The sequence below is a fragment of the Podarcis tiliguerta genome (assembly GCF_965153285.1).
Source record: "Podarcis tiliguerta genome assembly, chromosome: 8".
Classification (NCBI taxonomy): Eukaryota; Metazoa; Chordata; class Lepidosauria; order Squamata; family Lacertidae; genus Podarcis; species Podarcis tiliguerta.
In genome coordinates this window covers 7,529,725-7,550,183 of record NC_139541.1, presented here as the reverse complement: position 1 = coordinate 7,550,183, position 20,459 = coordinate 7,529,725, and the positions used below count along the sequence as shown (strand labels likewise).

Below are 20,459 nucleotides of genomic sequence, written 5' to 3'. Positions count from 1 at the left end.
CGAAAATGTCTTGCGAGTTCTGCAGGGTTTTTTTCCCTCTCCCCCTTTTCCCCCAGCCCCTAAGCCGCTTAACAGCTGTTAGCTAAGCCGTTTATCAGCTGTTGCTAAGCCGCTTATCAGCTGATCTAAGCCACTTATCAGCTGGTCCACTAATCCCTTAATAGCCGCTAATCCCTTAATAGCCGCTAATAGCCCTTAAACTGCTAATAGCGCTAATCCGCTAATGGGCTTGCTTTGCAAGACGAAAAATACCGCAAGACGAAGAGACTCACGGAACGGATTCTTTTCGTCTTGCGAGGCACCACTGTAATAGCAAACCATCTTTTGTTTTTAACTTTTTATGATTTTATTGTTTTCATACTACTGTAAACTCCTGCGAGATATTTTCATGGTTCAACGGTATATAAATATTTAAATAAATAATCAATCCCTAGAAGTGGCCGAGACACTGATACTGTTCCTCACAATCCACCACAGGAAAGTGTTCAGCATATTTTAGAGCACATTCTGATTGTGCAGGCAAAGGATAGGAAACCTCTCCTGTGGGCCTTGTTAGGACCTTCCCATTTGGCCCACAAGACCATTTCGGCCAAGCCATACCCACCTTCCCCACGGTAAAAGATACTTGTGGCATAGACCAATTTATGCCTGGGAAGTAGCCACTATGTGAATGGAAGCCTCCACCTGCTTGTATTAGCTGTGACACCCCCCCTCCCCCAACAAGCACTACAGGCAGCATGACTGACCCACCTGGGAGAGTTTTGCACAACCCACTGGTGATGGGACTTACTTGCGCACCATGTCTTTTGCCATTTCAGAGATCTGGCTCCATTCCTCCTCTGGAAATTCAAAGCTCCCTGTCATGATCTTCTTCCGCATGTCCTTGGGAATTGTCCGACTGTGGTGCTTAGAGTAGAAAGGTGGGTAGCCGCACAGCATCACGTAAATGATGACACCCAGGGACCATAAGTCACAGCTCTGGGAGAAGGATAAAAAGGAATCTTAACTTTGTATGGAGCGTGACTTGAGAGGGTTGGGATGAAGGGATAGGGGACCCCCAAGGGATGCGGGGGGTGCTGTGGTCTGAACCACAGAGCCTAGAGCTTGCTGATCAGAAGGTTGGTGGTTCGAATCCCTGTGGCAGGTGAGCTCCCATTGCTCGGTCCCAGCTCCTGCCAACCTAGCAGTTCGAAAGCACCTCAAAGTGCAAGTAGATAAATAGGTACCACTCCGGCGGGAAGGTAAATGGCATTTCCGTGTGCTGCTCTGGTTCGCCAGAAGCGGCTTAGTCATGCTGGCCACATGACCCGGAAGCTGTATGCCGGCTCCCTTGGCCAATAAAGCGAGATGAGTGCCGCAACCCCAAAGTCGGCCACAACTGGACCTAATGGTCAGGGGTCCCTTTACCTTTAAGCACCTTCTTTATGTGCCCCTCCATGAGTGGTCTGGAGGCTTGGGGCCTTGTCAGTGGTAGTCCTCTGGTTATACAATGCTCTCTCCAGGAGGCATGCTTAGCACAGTCTTTATCTATTTTTGGAAACTAGGCAAAGGCTTTTCTCTTTACCCAGGCTTTTACCCTTGCTTTGAAGGGATGCACTGTGGTCTCTTTTAGCGGGGTGCAATCAGTAAGCCCCAATTTGTTTAGCTGTATAGCTGTGTTTTCAGACTTGCACCGGATGTTCTTAACTCATTTTAGCACAAGTTGCTTTGAGTGAGAAAAGCAACTTTCAAATATGATTAATGCTGATAATAGATGTGGCTGTGTAAATATTCCACACTGAAGAAAGAGGCAAACTCTGCATTGGGGAAAGTCAAATGCAAGTCTTGTATTAGGCAAATCAATGCGTACAACAGAGTCCCCCCTTTCTTTTTCTGCACAAATGTCTCTCATACAATACAAGCAGGTGACAAAAGAGTGTTTTTAATATACACTAGGAAGAGCTTGATGGTGGGAGGAGACATATAACCGAGGGTGTACATAGTTCCAGGAAACTGACTGGAGGTCACAAAAAAATGGCATGTAATCATGCAGACACACATTTCCACTCCCTCTTCCCTATACACAATTATAGTAATAATAATAAACTTTTATTTCTATCCCGCCCTCCCCAGCCGAAGTCGGGCTCAGAGCGGCTAACAACAGTAAAATAATACAACATTCTAAAATCATTTCAACTGATTTCTGCAGCTGCTGCCTGCAACGTTTAAGTCATTTCCCTAACTTAGAGGGGAAAACATGTGTTTTATAAAGCAACAACAACAAACCACAAAAAGTGGTGCTTAACACAGCAGAATTCCATACCAGCCACCATCTTCTGTGCCGGGCATAAAATTGCCCATGAAAAATCAGGCAAATGGAAAGACAGCTGCTGGGTATTCCTGAAACGCAGCCAAGGACACTTGGGTTGAGAAGCATACCTTATTGTAAGTGTAGGGCGTTGGCGAGGTAGGAATGATACCAGATTTCTCTTTCTGATGCCTTCTCTGTGCCTCTAGTACCTGCGGGGGGTGGAGGGGGAACATGGGCAATCTTTAGACATTAACAGCAAAGAGGAGAGAGAAACATCAAAGACACACCTTTGTGATCAAGAAACATTCACCATAACCAGACTTCAGCACCTGCTGCAAGGACTGGGAGCAGGGAGCAAAGCTAGCTGGCTACACTGGCTCATAGATGCGTCTGATGCTGCTTACACAAGGAATTTTTAAAAGCAAGCTTCTCACGTCAGTAGCTGTCAACTGTTCTTGCAATGCTGCTCTCAAAGATCTCAGAACAAATAAAAGTTGTCATTGTTCTGGCATATAGAAGCTGAAGTCCATGAGTGGTAAAAAAAAAAAAAGTTTGCAAATGTCTGCTTATTTATTTTGCTTGTGTTAGTCATAATGGCAAAGGAGTTATATAACACACCAAAACCCTATTCCCTCGGAACACTTTTCGGACTCCCTCTTGCCTCCAAAATTTCAACAAGCACTACTGACATATTTTCAGATTTTTACCAACACAGGAGCTAGAAAACTCACGATTTTTTTTTTTTTAATGTGAGACGAAAATTCAGGTTGCCAAAGTTCAAAACAAATGCCTAAGATTTGTACACTGACACCCGGTCTTGTAGAGGGCCTAGGAACAGAACATCTTGAGCGGCAAAATAGGCTCATATGTGCTGCATATGTAATGTTTTGCATATTGCAACTACTCTGGTCAGGGCACTCAGCCAGAAAGTTCTCCTGCACTAACACTCCCTATTGCCCAAGTACCATTCAGGCCTGTTGGGCTTGGACAGAGAACTACCTGATGGGACTTCTAGAGCATGGATGCACAACCTTTCAGAATGGAAAGGCTACATACCAGCCACGCAAAAGTCAGAAGTTTCTGGACACCCACCCGCCCACTGATTCAGCCTCCGTCCAGGCAAGCAAGAGGCATTATTCAAAGGCATGTTCCTGCCAGGCAGAAGCACTCAGAGAGGGTGCGGAACAGGGCTGGTGATGGGTATGGTCAATGGAGAAGTTGTGTGGCACAGGAAGAGTCCTGTGGCCCAGATAGGGAGGTTTAGATTGGGGGGGGGGGTTCATTTTCAGCAACCAGGCCCAAGGGACAGCCTCTGCAAGATTCTTATGGTGCTTACTCTGTTCTGTGCATACTCATGTTCCATTACAGCATACAAGCATCAGAGAAATTTGGGAAGGGATGACATTCAGTCCAGGCCAGAGTATAGTCAAACCTCAGCTGTCGAACGTAATCCGTTCCGGAAGACCATTCAACTTCCGAAAACGTTCGACAACCAAGGCGCGGCTTCAATCGGTTGCAAGAGCTTCTTGCACTTAAGTGGAAGCCACGTGGGACATTTGGGATCAAAAAAATGTTCGAAAACTGGAGCATTTACTTCTGGGTTTTCAGCGTTTGGGAGCCGAAATGTACGATAATGGAGGCGTTTGGGAATCAAGGTCTGACTGTACTGGGACGATCTATGCTACAATTATGATTATTTATTCAACTTATTAGTCACCTTTTCTGCAAAAGCAGTCCAAAACAACTTCTAAGAATAAGCAAGCAAGCAAACACAAACATTAAAACCAGCAAAGGAAAAATATAAAAGATAACCTTATTTTTAAAAGCAGGATTAAAACATCCCACCCGTTCATGGAGACCACAGATGATTAAAAAAAAAAAGCCCTGTTGGAAATGTTTTTGCCAGGTACAGAAAGGTAAGCCTCCCTTGGGCAAGCATTCCACAAGAGAGAGCCATGACTGAAAAGGCCCATTCTCATGTCGCTATCCTGCAGGCCTCCTGTGGAGGGGACACACAGAGAATAGTCTCGGATGATGATCACAGGTCCAGGTTAGCTCATATAGGGGCCCTTGCGGTACTAGGATCCTAAGCCACATAAGGCTTTATAAATCAAAAGCAGCCCTTTGAACTGGGCCAGGAAATTAACGGTTAGCCAATGCAGTCATGCCAGGATTAGTGTTAAATGCTCAAACCGCCTTGCCCCAGGGAGCAACCCGGCTGCCGAATTCTACGCCAGCAGCAGTTTTCAATCATCTTCAAGGGCAGCCCCACGTATAATGCATTGCAGTAATACAACCTAAAGGTTCCCAGAGCACAGACAACAGAGGTTAATTCTATCCATGTCCAGAGAAGAGGTCTAGCTGGACCACTCTGGGTGGAATCCATCCTTTACCTGAGGTGCTACGTAATACGGAGTGAACTGCGGTGTCATCAGGTCACCCTGGTCCACCTTCGCAAATCCAAAGTCACACAGCTTCACTGGGGCATCCTAAAGGCAAGCAGAAAGGGACACCTGAGAGACTGGTTCGATCCCAATTTCAACCCTTTCCCCTCGCGCACACATTTCACACTCGGCAACAGAAGGTGGACAAAACAGCACGGCTTCTGCGAGAGAAATTAGGTAAGAACGGGGGTGAGGGGCAGGGATCACACGGGTGCTGAGGGCTGTGATCCTGAATGGGAAGAAGGGGGGCGGGTAAAAAAGCTAAGAGGCAAGGAGTTTGCTGGCTGAAAGGGAGAGGACAGAATACCGTATTTTTCGCTCCATAAGACGCACTTTTTTCCTCCTAAAAAGGAAGGGGAAATGTGAGTGCGTCTTATGGAGCGAATGGCGCTGCACAGAGAGGGAGAGCTGCGCAGCGCCCCTTCAGCGCAGCGCCTCTCCTGGCATCTGCCTTAGCCGTGCGCAGTCTCTTCCGGCAGGGGGAGCCTTCAACCTGCTGCCCTGAAGAGGCTTGGCGCGGCTATTCCAGAAGCCAGATCCCTCTTGCTGTTCTGGCTTCTGGGATTCAGAATATTTTTTTTCTTGTTTTCCACCTCCAAAATCTAGGTGCGCCTTATGGTCTGGTGCGTCTTATAGAGCAAAAAATACGGTAGCTAGGGAGCTGGGAAATGGTTAGAATGGAGGGAGGCAGCAAGAGGCCTAGGAAAAGAGGGCCAAGGATACAGAGGGGTAAGGGGGAAACTCATACAGGGCACAGGGACAAAAAGGGCTGCTGGAGGAACAGGTAATGTGAGCTTGGGGCAAAATGAGAGTGGCCATTTCACATTCTGCTTTGAACTAACCAGCAGCATAGCTGATTTAACAACACCCAAAGTAGCAAACCTCCATCTTACCAAAGAATTATCCTTGAAAAGAAGGTTCTCAGGCTTGAGGTCTCGGTGCGCAATGTTTAAAGAATGACAGTGTTGCAAAGCCAAAGCTATCTGGAAAGAGGGCACAAGGAGTCAAAACACAGTAACCAAAAGGCTCTCATTGACATGATGGCATCTGCACTTAAAAAAAGAAAAGGAGCACAGTAGACACCCTCAGCAGCACCACAGAGGGTGTCCCTTAGAATGAATGGCTCAGGAGGTCAAAGGAAAAGCACCTGGAGATCTGGGATGGAGACACAGCACCACAACTCTTGACTCTGGCTCAGTCTCTGTGGTCTGGTTCTGAGATCACAAATCTCCACCAGATCATCACCACCCATTCTACCCATCTGCACGTACTGGAAGACATGCATACATGTGGGGAATAAAGACAGATCCTGAAAGCACACTGCTAAGGGCCAGGTGGAGCATTTCTTCAAAAGGGTTGTCTGAGATCTGGCAAAACAAACTGCTGAGCAAACGGCAAAGAGGGCCGTTTAGTCCCAGGGCTGGGGTGGGGAGAGGCACACATCCAGCAAACAGCTGTTTCTGCCTTGGCAGGCTGCTCCTATCAATCAAGCCATCCATCCCAGCTTGAGGCAAGCAGTGCCTACACAGCAAAAGGTTCCTTCTGTTCTTACAAGACAGATTCTCATGGTTTGAGGCAAGCGAGTTCCGTCAGGGAGGGTGCAAGTAGGAAATCAAAGCAGGGTATGCAAAACCAGGCTTAAGGCGGCCTGCTGCCTGGGCCCTTGGGGAATGTTTTCAACTCCTGCTTTCACCTCTCTGGGTGTTTAAGCTGGATGAAGTGCAGCAAGCATTTCCTAATCTTCTCAGAAGACCTGAGATGGGACCTCTTCGCGTTCCTGCAGAGCCACAGTGGGGGAGAGGAGGGAACACCTCAAAAGCCCACCTTGCAATAGTTGGAAAAGTTGTGCTTGAAATTGCCCAGGGTCAACTGGAAACACACACACCCATCCCAGCTTGTTGCTAATTGCTTTCAGTTTCCAAAACTAAAGTGTTAATCCGACTTATTAAAAAACATTTTCAATAGTACAATTGTATCTCAACAGTGGCCCTTATTTGCTGTTAACCGGCCAACTGAATCTCTGAAGTAATTAAGTGATTAGGTTCTGCTCAACCCTGATGTTTACGTGCAAGGTTTAAACGATGAAGGCAGGTGACAGAAGATTTACTGCCTTGTTTGCAACTTGCTATGGGGCCAATCAGCAGCTCCAGCCACGGCTGACCACGCAGCAACCACAGCAAACCACAAGTCTACTATGAAACACAATGACTGTTTTTGAATGGCAGGCCGCTTAGGACCAGAGCAAGATGAAGGGCACCATTTAAAAGGTGCAAGTTGAAAGCAAAGATCATTCCACCTACGTTCAGTGCCAACGGTTTTAATTTTGTTAAGGGCATATTTTGAAATGAAAAAGAATAAAAACCAAAAGGTGGCCAGTTTGTTTCGCAGAATAGGTCAGGCTCAAATGCACAATTAGCTCCAAGAAAGAGAAAATTATGTAAATATTTTCATTTAAGTAGCAGGCCAGTGGGCACACTAATTCTTCACAGCATTCTTTTTTGAAAATTGAGGCTGCCAATGGTAAAAGCATGGAGTGGGACTTGAAAAAGCTGTATATATGGGCTCTGGAATGGGAATTACTAGAAATTTTAAAAGTTGACACAAAAAACATCATTTATACTTCTCTGTCCACTCACAACCAACCTTGGATAAAACCAGGCACTCTTGAGCTAACACCCCACAACCTCAGGATAGGCAAGGAACAATTCAGACAAAGTCAAGCATTTTTAACTTCCACAGATTCTAACTGGAAATATGATTAAAGTTAAAAAAGGTAAAGGTAAAGGACCCCTGACAGTTAAGTCCAGTCGTGAACGACTCTGGGGTTGCGGCGCTCATCTCGCTTTATTGGCCGAGGGAGCTGTCCGCAGACAGTTTTTCTGGATCATGTGGCCAGCATGACTAAGCCGCTTCTGGGGAAACCAGAACAGCACATGGAAACGCCGTTTACCTTCCCGCCGGAGCAGTACCTATTTATCTACTTGCACTTTGACGTGCTTTTGAACTGCTAGGTGGGCAGGAGCTGGGTCCAAACAACAGGAGTTCACCCCGTCGCGGGGATTCGAACCGCCGACCTTCTGATCGGCAAGCCCACGGCTCAGTAGTTTACACTACAGCACCACCTGTGTCCCCATGATTAAAGTTATCTCCCACTAAATTAACAGGACGTACACATAGGAAATCATAGGATCATAGAGTTAGAAGGAACCACAAGTCATCTAGTCCAACCACCTGCATTGCAGAAATCTTTTGCCCAAATGCTTAAATCCAGCTGGATTAATATTCTAACTACATATATTTAACCTTGTGTTTCTGAAAAGAAAACATCATTTCGAAACAGTATTTTAAAAGTAGTTGTCAGCCTGTCAAAATGGATAAAACTAGATGGAAATATAAATGTTATAGCATTCACAACCATCCCCTTGGGCCATCTACCAGCGAGACTCTTTAGTGAGTCTACATCACATGCAAGGTGGAGGTGAATTTAATGATGCCTTTTACCAGATCCACAATGAACTGCACTCTGCTCAAGCAGGATTGTTTTAAACAAAAAACATTTTTTTTTGCAAATCTTAGAATTTAATGTTTCTCCAACAAGTTACTTTTCTGGAAAGAACTCTCCCTGAAGAAATTAACTTGCATTAGATCAGAACAAAGCATTGCAATCACATTGCGATGAAAAAGTCGTAGCAGAAAACACACAGAAAGAACAAAACGTGGATTCACGGGCAACACTTCATTAGAACAAGGGACAAGGCACCCAGAGACCTCCCCCACCACACCCCCAAAAAAGTAGAGAGGAGCGGTGCTGGGCCATAACACTCAAGTCACCCTGTCACCAAGGCATACACCATATTCCTTAAAAAAGACCAGCAACACAAATCATGACAAGAGATAGGAACAAGCAACCACGTCAAGCATGAATACAAAAATACATGTTCGTTCCCAGAAGGGAAACTGACATTCAGCTTTGTGCTACAGTATTTCTCAGCCTGCTATTCCTTGAGGACCAGACTACAGCCATACCTTGGTTTTCGAACAGCTTAGTTCTCGAACGTTTTGGCTCTTGAACACCGCAAACCTGTTCCGGTTTGCGACCTACTTTTGGAAGCCGAACATCCGATGGGGCTTCCGATTGGCTGCAGGAGGTTCCTGCAGTGAATCAGAGGCCGCGCTTTGGTTTCTGAATGTTTTGGAAGTCGAACGGACTTCCAGAACGGATTCTGTTCAACTTCCAAGGTACGACTGTACTAGGAAAGGGCAGTCTCTCTTTGGATACTTCATAGGACCCAAAAACAGCTAGTTCTTCCACTGCTCAGAGACTGCCCACATCTCACAAAGGTCCAGGGGTTTGAGTTTCAAGACTTGCTCTCACAAACTGCACACTGGCCTGCTCACTAGGGTAGGGCCTACATGGATCTACTTCGTCACTCTTTCTTCAAAGGCTTTGTAGCGGCTATGATAGCAGGGAATTCATAGCTATGTTAAGTTTACCCTGAGTAAAGGGCCCACGGATAAGAATTTCATTAATATCTAACCCTATCCCTGTGATTTTTCTTCTTTATTTAAGAAGAAAATTCTTTATTTCTTTATCTGCATAGACTAGAAATCCCCAAAATTGCGTGCTGCAAGAGAATAAATTCAATGTTTCTTGGAGCTCAAAGCATCTGCCAGCAAAATAAGCTGCTTCCTACATCCTTGGACAAGTCATTGTTCAGGCCTTGCTGCCTTCCCATCATCAGCCTTTGCTGGAAGCAGGTGATATGCCCAACCTGACACTGCAAAATCACCTCCTACCCACCCAAAGGAGGTAGCCCACTCAGTCTTTACACGAGAAACTGGTAGCCTCCTCTTCAGAACAGGGACCTGCAGAGGCAGGTTTGGATGGGCTCTGTTAAGGGAAAATAATTCTTGTCCTCATACACCCTAAAAAAAACAACTTTGGGAGTGCAAAGGATGAAGTGTTCCTCCAGTTTTAACTCAAAAAAGAGAAATGCTGTCCAGGAGATCATAACAAAGCAGGCAATCTTCTGATTAGATCAGAGGGTTGTTTTCTTAAAAAGCTTGCCGCTTGCCCTCCCGGTAAAATGGTCAGTTATTTTATGGGCTGTTTCCTCCCATGCTTTTCGCTTAGACAAGGGCGGGGTGGGTGTCGGGGGTGGGTGGGGTTAAGTTAAGAACTTGCCTGCTTTGTTACTTGGCTTGCTTGCTTCTCAGTAAAGTGCCGATGTTGGCTGATTCTGTGAAACAGTTCTCCCCCTTCCATCATCTCCATTACAATTAGGAGCCGAGCCCTGTTTTAAAAGTATTCCAGTTCGTTATATGAAAAAAAAAAAAGTCAAAACGTTAATAAAAACTAGAGCTAACACCCCACACTTCAAACCAAGGCGGGGTCTGAGACAACTGGGCTCTATTTCCCAGTTCAATATTAAAGAGAAGGTGGTCAGTTTAGGATTTGGGAATTCCACAGAATCTGTTTTTCTGGGAATCATTGAAAGAGAAAACTCCCGGAGAGTGGGGAGCAAGCACGTCGTGGGCAAGAATTTTTCTCCAAAGGAATATGCACATTAATGCTACCATTTGCCAGCTGTTTGTGCAAGCTTGTGGCAAGTGACAAGTCAAGACAGCTCTAGCTCCTGTTTACTTCTGTGAGGCTTGAGCAGGAGAACCTCCTGGCAGATGCTGCCCTGTGATCTTTTGCTGTTCTGCCAGCCTTGATGGCACCCAAGATGCATCTGAGATGCTTTGCCTTACCTCACAAGAGCATTGGTTTTTTTAAAGAAAGCGGAAAGCCCATCGGCTATCTCAAAAAAGGGCCGCTATCTATGCTGCACACCCCCCAATGTCCTGAACGGTGGGAATCAAATGGCTAAGAAGTGAGACCAGCTGCAAGAAAAAAAATGTTGACATATTCTGAACAATACGGTTGTCACAATGGAAAGGAAGGCACGCTACTATGAAAGGGGTGGGGGGGACACGAGACATATGGCAGTTGCAGTTTGCTTTGGATTTTAAAGGCGGTTTTTAAATTCCACACAGAATTCCACGCCGTCGAAGCCTGATTGTAGAAAGGATGCAGTCAGAAATCAAACCACCTTGCCAGAGTCTTACCTTGGACTTGACTCGTGAGGGAACTGCACACTGTTCGCATAAACTTCGATGATCTGGACAATATTGGGATGTGTCGCACACATCATGTGCAGCCGGACCTGATGGAGAAGAGAAGACAAGTGAAAATGCAGCCATGCTCATCCGCCTTAGCAACTGTCTCTTTGCTTCTCCCCCACCCCATTTTTATACCCCTCTGCCTGCGGGCAGAATTAAGGTCAGCTTGAGGAGCACTGCCCCTCCTGAAGTTCTTACCTCAAATTCTTAAGCGCATGAGAATCAACTTAGTTTAACAATGCGGGAAGCACATCAGCCACATGCTCAGTTATTTTTCCAGTTTATACTGGCTGCCTGGCATGTTCTTGATCAGCCTTCCCCAACCTGCTGCCCTCCAAATGTTTTGGACAAGAGCTCCCATTCTGGCTGGGACTGAAGGGAGTTATACTCCGTAACATCAGGAGGGGAGCAGGCTGGGGGAAGGCTGCCCTTGCATGTGCGCCGGTATTTTTAAAGCCAAGATAAGCCCATGCTTAGCCTGAGCCTTGGGGTATAGGGCAGAATCAGGCAAGAGGCAAAGGAGCACGATTGTGCCGAGGAACAACAAGGCAATCAAGGCTGGTTGGCAGAATGAAAGACACACGTGGGTGCTGGCTGGCTAAGTCTGCAGAAGACGTCAGGCAGGCACAAACAAGGAGGATTACAAACAGGCAAGCAAAGTAGATACAGCAAAGCAACGCTTGCCAAGAGGGCCATCTGCTCTGGGAAGAATGTGGAGCAGCCTGCTAAGCAGCCTCCCCTGCTTCCTTCTGGTGAGGTGCTCAAAAGCTGGGCTCAAGGAAGCTGATCCCAACTGCAGGCGTTTCAAGGGTCAACAGGGCAAGGTTGAATAACTTTCTTGACGCAGCAGAGTTAGCGAAGGGGAATTGAAGAAATAAAGAAATGCCTCTGAGTAGCTCACCACGAGCACCCATGTGTGGGTTCGTCAGAAATCTGGGACTACCTCCAAAATTTCACCCACATTCCAGCAACGAGTAACAGTCTATGGGGGAAACCGTGAGACAGGAGCAGCCCCGACCCCGTAAGCTGGATATCATTGCCTGCTCCACTTCCAGATCTGAGTGGGGGGTCGATTTTCAGCTCAGCCCAGCCAGAACCACCACTAACATCAGTACGGGTGCAGAGCAATTTCATCAAGCTTCCTCCTGTGTGGAATCTTACTGCCATTAAGGCAGAACCAGAGCAAACCTCGGGTGTGGAGTGAGGGATTCTAGGGCATAAGGCATATATGGGCACCACAATTTTGAGAAGGGTGATAAAGGGCCTGGAAACCAAGTCTTATGAGGAACAGTTCAGGGAGCTGGGTATGCTTAGCCTAGAAAAGAACAGACTGAGAGGAGATATGATAGCCATCTTCAAATATCTAAAGGGCTGTCACATGGAAGATGGAGCAAGCTTGTCCCTTGCCAAAGTCACCGACAGATAAAAATGTCTTCAAATTGTGCCCAACATCATCAAGGAAGTGAAATGCCCACAGGGTAATAGTTATTAAAATTATGCATTATGCTTTATTTTACATTGTACACGCTGGTTTTATTTGACATGGAAAATAGACAGAAAATTATTAGACAATTAGGAAATCACAGTGGCTCTAAATAAAACAGCAACTGTCCACATATATTTAATGGGGTGTGTTAAGGAGTGCTTCTTACTGCTATAAATTGTTTTAGGATAACTGAGTGGGCAGGGGAAGAACACACAAGTGGAGCAACAGATCTATAGAACATTTTTCAAGAAGAGAGGACTATACCTCATTTCTAGCTTTAGGGCGATCGAGAAGGATCTTCAGTGCAAACCGTTCTTGAGACGATTTTTTCATGCAGACTCTGTCCAGATAGCAGCAAAATCATTTGGTTAGTGGGGAAGCTATAAAGAAGCTACCGACATATGAATGAATTCCTCATTTGAAGACAGACAGAGAGTGAGTCTAAATCCTTCCCAATCTAGACTCCTGCATTATTCCCACATTAATGTTTGGACATAGTGTGTTGGGAAACATCCCGTGAACAGGGCGCAACATCCTGCCTGGAAGCCACGGCATCTCCCCACACCTGATGAACATAGAAAAAGTCATTTGATTGGTCAGAACCCGAATATAACCCCTGCCTGATCAGGCCCATCCTGCTTCCAAAAATAAAAAAGAGCTACTGGGGCCACAGCTATCTTATTTAAGTAGCTGGATTAAAAGGTGGTTTATGCTCCTACGCATGAGCACAAAAGCAGTCCAAAACAATTTGGAGGTGTGTGTGACCATGTCTGAAAGTCACATTTTGCTGTGATCAAACCCATATGAGAATGGCATTTTAGTGCATTTTTTTTTATAAAAAAAAACATTGTAAAGGAGTCCTGTGAACTGCTGGAGTTATGTACAGTTTGTGCAAATTGAGGTTGGGAACCTTATGCAATAGTGGGACAGAAGCCTAATAAATAAAAGCATTAAATATGTGTTACAAAATAACTTTGTTTTGACACAAACCGAGTAAGAAATGAGCGAAGGAATATCCATTTCTGCTCACAGCATAAGTAAAGCGTTCAGTATTTCATTATTATCCTGAGAGTTTAACCACAGCAACAAAATGCATCTTCTTACCTTACTGGACCACTGATACCAGCTCCCAGCTTCTGAGTCCAGTTTATATGATATTCTTCTAAAATAGAAGTTTCCTGTTTTAAAAGGGAAAAGAAGAAACATGGAACTGAAGCATAATCTTTAGAGGGCTCAGGCAGAGCCCTATGTGATGCCAGCTGCAAATCCTATATAGTGTAATACAGTACCGTATAGTATTGTAATTATATAAAGAGCATCTCCACAAATCTACAATACCAATTTGTTCTGTTCAGTTTATATGCTGGATCTTATTTAGCTGTAACTCTAGCATTTTGCTGTTTATGAGACATGTACAATAAATGTGGATATACAGTGGTGCCTCGCAAGACAAAATTAATTCGTTCTGCAAGTCTCTTCGTCTAGCAGTTTTTTCGTCTTGCAAAGCAACCCTATTAGCGGCTTAGTGGATTAGCGCTATTAGCGGTTTAGTGGCTATTAGCGGCTATTAAAGGCTTAAGGGATTAGCGGATTAGCTGCTAAAAGGCTATTAGCGGTTTAGCGGCTTAGAAAAAGGGGGTGGGGAGCGAAAAAAAATCTCAAGACTCGCAAGACATTTTCGTCTTGCGAAGCAAGCCCATAGGGGAATTCGTCCTGCGAAGCGCATCGAAAAACGGAAAACCCTTTCGTCTAGCGGGTTTTCCGTCTTGCGAGGCATTCGTCTTGCGGGGTACCACTGTATAATAATTAATTGGGAAGAGGGAGGCAGCAGGAGAGAAGGGCCGCAACACAGGCAGGCAGCATTATGTCTTTTTGCTGCCAAGTGATGACCTTTGTCATGGACTGGTTGGCTGCAGAGAAGTGGAAGGAAGACCCAGCTGGGGAACAAAGCGCCCAGGGATTGGGGATGGGACAACGAGTGGCCAAAGGGAGTTGGGAAGAGGAGGTGCCAGAAGCTGAAGAGGCAACTGGGAGAGCCTAGTTACAATTGGTCTGCCATAGTCAAAACAAAATTTTAAAAATTCCTTCCAGTAGCACCTTAGAGACCAACTAAGTTTGTTATTGGTATGAGCTTTCGTGTGCATGCACACTTCTTCAGATACCAAGAGTTTGTGACAGAGAGAAGTCCAGAATCGGAAGCTGCAGCAGACGAGTGGGAGAAGGGAGGCCAAGATGAGTCAGGCTGGTGAAGAGTCACAGGTGTCTCCCCCTACTGCTGCAATAGCTCCCCTCCTCCCAAAACCAGAAGAGGGCTGAAATGGGCGGAGCAGCAGCAGGCTTCACGCAGGCACAGTTTCCGACTGCGTGGAAAAAGCCCTGGAGAGGAGACTTAAGATGGCTATGGGGAGGCAGGGGCTTTCGGTCTTGACAACTGATTCATGGGGTAAGTCCTACTGGGGATGTGCTCATTAGACCTGACATCAGCCAAGTTTGTACAGTTCGTGTTTTTACTAAGACTTAATTCCAACTTTGAATGGTGTGATTGACAGCCAGCTTGACACCTTTATACACTCACAGACATTTTAGAATCTCTGGCATTTAGATCCTGATCTTCTGTTTCAGTTAGATGTCAATGCTGTTGTAGACCCCCTGGTCTTTAATACGTAACCTCTTTACATTTTTATTGATATTTTCTATTTCTAAAGCCATCCAACTACAATAGGTGTTGGGGAAATTTCAGCCTCTGGATGTTGCTGAACTACAACTCCTATAAACCGTGGCAATTGGCAATGCTAACTGAGGCTGATGGGAGTTGCAGTTCAGCAACGTCTGGAGGGGCAAAGATTAATCACACCTGGGACTATAAAGAGGGGTACAAATTTAGTGTATGTGTACAGCAACACCCACATATTCTTACCTCAATAAACATTTCCTTCCCGCTCCTCTACAGCAGTGATGCCCCCCAAGCTGTTTTTGGGACTACAATTCCCATCATCCCTGACCGCTGGTCCTGTTAGCTAGGGATGATGCGAGTTGTAGTCCCAAAACAGCTGGAGGGCCAAGTTTGGCCATGCCTGCTCTACAGTCTCCCTTGTGCAGGCATACATATGCATGTTATCGCAAGCATCTTGGGGCAGAGACTTTTCTTCCCATTGAACACTGAATACTTAATTAAATATGTTGAACCCAAATAATTTTCCTATTTGCCCCTGCCTCCTCCCTCTGCTGTCTCCCCAATATCCAATTTTAGACTGTAAGCACCTTGAGGCAGAGTCCTGTCATCTTATATTGATGGAAATATATCTTGCATATAATAAATAGTTAAGAACATTGCCACGCTGCAGTTTGTGTGGCCACCCACAGGGGGCACTGCAAACTACAGTGCAATGACAAACTGGGCCCTCAGAGCTGCTGGGCCATCACAGCAGTTTCAAAGGGTGAGAAGGAGGGAACAAGAGATGAAGCAAACAAGTGGGCAAGTGGCCTGGTAAGTGCCCCAGACCTACAAGCACAGTGGTAGGTGGGGTTGGCAAGTGAAGTGAGCTGGAACACAGACCCTAGTAAATTTATAAAATCAATAATAAGAATCATTGTTTGGGAATGCTGTGTATGTGAATGGAGTTATAATACTAACACCATAGTAACAAAGAAATGTTCCCAATCAGGGCAGAAGCCTGTTCTTTCATTCTCTGATAAGTGCTGTGTATATACAAATGGCTCTACACTACTACTTCTACTAGCTCAGTGACAGAGTATGCAAAAAATCCTGAGTTCAATCCCTAGGATCTCAGATAGAAGTCTTTCCCAGCCCTATCTGAAATCCTGGGGCACCACTGTCAGTTAGCTAAATGGACCAGTGGTCTGATATGGTATAAGCCAGCTTCTTTTGCCTGAATTAATCCTCATATTCCTAACAAAGAACAAAACTTGTAAGCACTGGAACACATTTCTGCTTAATAATTCACTATTCTTTGAGTCACTGTACTCCACAAGCCCAGGCCTGTGGGACATGTGACTTATTGGCCATGAATCATGGCAAGGGGGAGATCAACCTGGCCCCAACCATTCTCCAGTGAAGTAGCAGCTGCTTTAATGCTTTCTTCTTTCCTCTGTATCCTTCTTTCCTTTTGCATTGCGTCCACCAAGATTGTAAGCCAGTGAGCAGTGACTGTCTCATATTTGTAAGTATAAGTATAGTGATTAGAAAACTCTAGCTGCTTTGTGGGTATTATATAAGAATAATGGGTGCCCTGTCAAATGAAGTGAGACCCTTGAAGTCCCTTCTAACGCTACAATTCTACAGTTCTAAGTAACCATCAAGAAGAGGGTCTTTTTCAGAGAGGCACCCTGGCTGTGGAACAAATTTCCCAGGAAAGCTAGTCTGAGAAAAGACCATAATTTCAGCACCAATGGGAAAGCGTTCACTTCGCACAGGCTTTTAAAATAAAGTACATGTGGCCCTCCATTTTTAAATCCATTTAACTTTGCAGCTGCAGAGTTTTGTTTTTGTTGTATCTGTGTCCATTTTTGATGCCTATTTGTGTTTAAGCTTAGCTATTGTAAGCCGCCCAGGGAAATTTATGTCACAGAGCAACCTACAAATGCCATTAAGTCAGTCTTCCCCCAGTGTATAGTCTCCAGGTGTAGTTGAGACTACAGCTCCCATCATTCCTGACCACTACTGCCCTAGATTTATGAGAGCCCAACAACATCTGGTTAGAAGGGAAGGTTGCCATAAATAAATAAAAAATATAAGAGATGCACGATTGCCAAGGTCCAGGATAAGAACGTAAGAAAGAGCCTGCTGAATCAAGGCACAAGGAACCGATCTAGTTCAACATCCTGTTCCCATAGCAGCCAAACAGATGCCTATTGTGGGAAACCCATAAGCAGGACTCAAGCCCAAGAGCCCTCTCCGCTCCTGTGGTTCCCAGCAACTGTTAATCCTAAGCATTTACTGTCTCAGACTGTGGAGGCAGAGCATAGTAGCCATCGATAGCCTAATAATAATAATAATTTATTATTGATACTGTTGTAAATAAAAATATGCACCTTTTCCCTTATGGGGTATCCAAGAGCCCATATAGAGTCCTTACATAGGTTCCCTATTGGTAGGAGAAAATAACAGAGGCCAACCAGAGAATATTGAGAAGCAAAGCAGCTAGTAAGCTTGATCTTTATTGATGTTGCAACAGGGTACTCCCCTCACACGCAGGAGAGGAAGAGGACCCCCAAAATTGCTGTGCAAGGGCTTATAAAGACTTTGAAATTCCCATCCTGTAGATCAAGACCACCCCCAGAAACATTATGCCTACATCACAGAAGGGGTGTAACCTAAGACCACCCCTCAGATACATCCCACCTACATCACAGAAATTTAAATGTTGTTTTTCTCCTGTCACAGTTTATCTCCTGTCTGGCAAGTTACTTGATTGGATTGCCTGGGGAGCCTGGCCATTCTTTTGTAGTGGTAAAATACCTATTTCCTGGGCCAGGTCACAGGCTCACACCTTATTCAAACAGACATATCTTGTGAGGAAAGAGACAATGGGGAGGCTTTTCCAGTTTAACCTTGCAGAGAAAGGATTTGGTCAGTTTAGGAATCAAAATGGTTCCAGGTTGGTCTTCCTGTGTTGATCTATGTATGTGCAGGTATGAACATTACCATATATCTAAGACCATAAAATTCCTATCACAATACCCCGCCCATCTGGCTGGGTTATCCGCCACGGCTCCTCTTTTAAAGCCATCCAAGTTGGTGGCCGTCGCTGCCTCCCGCGAGTTCCGCGGTGCAGCCAAGCGCTGCATGGACAAACCCTTTCTCGTATCTGTTTTGAATCTCCCAAGAGGCCGGGGGTGGGTTTCCGCCCCGCGGCGAAGGCCCTGCTCCCGTCCGAACTCTGCACACGCTCAGAGGCACTGCGCCCTGGACGTTAAACCCAGGCTTCAAGTAGAACAATTCAGCGGCCTCCTCCTCCTCCTCCCTGCCCACCCCTCCTCGGCGCGTCGTCCCTAAAGGCCGCCCCGCAGGCCCCGCTACCTTGATCATCTTGTCCGCGTCCGGCTCCTCCGACATCCTCCGCCGCTTCAGGCCCGGCGAGGGGAGCCTGTGGGGAAGGAGGGGGAGCGGGGCCGGGCTAGGCGGGGGGCCGCCCCTCCAAGTCGGTGTCGTCGGTGTCGTTGTTGTCGCCGCCCGCGCCGCTGCTGCCGGCGCTGCTGCTGCTGCTGCTGCCGCTGCTGCCCCCTCCGCCACCGCCTCCTCCGCCGGGCTGCCGCCTCATCCCCACCCAGCCAGGGAAGGAAAGCGAAGAGGGCGCGAGAGGCCTTTCCTCACGGCCGGGAGGCTGAGGTAAATGAGGGGATGGAGGAAATTAGTGCCGTCGCCGCCGCCTTCTCCTCAGCTTTTCCTAATCCGGGCTCCGCCTCAGGCGCCGAGGCTCGACTCCGGCGAAGGAGCCACCAGCCATTGCCACAGCTTCGCCCCCGCCGAGGGCAGCCGCGCCTGATCTGCCGAGCAACTCCAGCGGGGTCGCGTTCGCAGCCGGGGCCTGCCTAGCTCCCTCTCTCTCCCGCCGTCTCGCTCCCAGCCCCTCCGCGCGAGCAGCGATCCCAAATGGGCCTCTTTCGCGGCGGGGGGAAACTTATCAGGCGAGTGAACTAGGCAGCTTCAAGCATCACGAGCGGCACATCAGCGACGCGACGCCGTAGGTGAAAGGCCCTTCCGCCTTTCTTCACAGATGTTTTTAGGGTTTTTTATTATTATTGCCCGGGGACCTTCCTCTCTTTCGCGTCGCTTTTTGATGGCGCTTCGGTGCGGGGTTACCTGAGGGTAGGAATAAAAGCGGGGAGGGAATTTGATGCCGGCAGAGGGGAGGGGTTTCCTAGGCACGACGTCGCCCCGCCCCCTTTCGAACACGCCCCTTTGTGGGTTGATGGGGCGGTTTGGGTCGCTCGCCGCTTTTCGAGGCGAAGTCTCGCGATGTTTGGAGATCGGCAAGCTCCCGGAGAGAGGCGAAGAAAGAAGGAAGCGAGGCTGGTGGCCATTTTGGCAGCGGAGCTCTCTCCGTAGTTAAAACCTATGTAAAAATAATCAAATGTAACCCCGCTGTTCTTAACCATACTGAAGGGACAGAATACCCAAATCCTGTCTGTGAAATCACCCCAGGCTTCAATAATCAACCAGGCCTCAAAACTGTCCAAAACTCCTTTTGTCTTCTAAAAAAATCCAAAACAGCTTTTGTCTGCTTTTCTCACAAGATGCTGTGGCAAAAGGCAAAATGTTACTTTTAAAGGCTAATGAATAGGCTCTGTTCATAGCAGGCCTGGGAAATGAATCTTATCTCATTCAGTTGCAACTTCTTGGACATGCTGAACTGTTCTCAATCCCCTTTCCTGCCAAGAGTCCCAAGACAGCTTTCTGTTCATGCTCAGAGGAACTCATGGGGCAGGACTCCTGGAAAAGGAGGAGAAAGGAGGAGGGAACTGGAAAGGGGTATATATGCTTGTGCACATGACTGTGAACTTTGTGCATGCTTTTTGTGAACTATCACACTTGCTCCTACTAAAGGGAGATGGGAAAGGTTTCTCTCAATATTTTATTCTGTTGCTCTCAAATATTATCTACACATAGTAAATTCCTGCACTCTGCTAGGATGGTCAAAACAGCCCAAAATTGCAGTTGCTTGCAAAAGTCTAAATCAGACAGGTCAGGAGGTCGTTTTCTGCCTAACCAGCTACTTGAAACTGCTGATGCTAGCTACAGGTCAGAAGGTCGCTTCCTGCCTAGCCAGAAACTGCTGTCAACTAAAAACCACTAGCAAGATGTTTCCTGCTTTACTTCTGCTTTAAGTAATGCAAGAATAAGAAGAGATACGAAGGGAGTGCTTGGCTTAGCAGAAAGACAGGAAGGTTTAGCAAGCAATAAAATGTGTTAAGCAAGCAATATTTGCTAGCCGATTGGGGAAGTCTGGGGGTATAAGAAAGTCTGCTGAAGTGTCTTGCTTTACAGCCAGTGTATTTCTAGGAACTAACCAGCAGGCTGTCTCTGAGTACAGACCTTGACTCTGTGCTCAGA

General features: G+C 46.5%; 1 protein-coding gene across 2 annotated transcripts in view; it reads right to left on the bottom strand.

Moving 5' to 3' along the window:
• MAPKAPK5 (MAPK activated protein kinase 5) overlaps positions 1-19,477 on the bottom strand; it is a 32,309-nt gene extending 12,832 nt beyond the window's left edge. Inside the window, exons 1-9 of one of the 2 annotated variants that reach the window (XM_083454069.1) lie at positions 18,426-19,477; positions 13,490-13,563; positions 12,650-12,725; positions 10,846-10,943; positions 9,916-10,028; positions 5,628-5,713; positions 4,684-4,779; positions 2,419-2,499; positions 791-978 (exon numbers count right to left, since the gene is read on the bottom strand). In XM_083454069.1, the coding sequence (XP_083310195.1) occupies positions 791-978; positions 2,419-2,499; positions 4,684-4,779; positions 5,628-5,713; positions 9,916-10,028; positions 10,846-10,943; positions 12,650-12,725; positions 13,490-13,563; positions 18,426-18,461 (848 nt within the window). In that variant the 5' untranslated portion in view covers positions 18,462-19,477. The remainder of the gene's footprint in view (positions 1-790; positions 979-2,418; positions 2,500-4,683; positions 4,780-5,627; positions 5,714-9,915; positions 10,029-10,845; positions 10,944-12,649; positions 12,726-13,489; positions 13,564-18,425) is intronic. The other variant, XM_083454070.1, reaches the window with a different exon arrangement.
• Between the last annotated feature and the right edge of the window lie 982 nt (positions 19,478-20,459).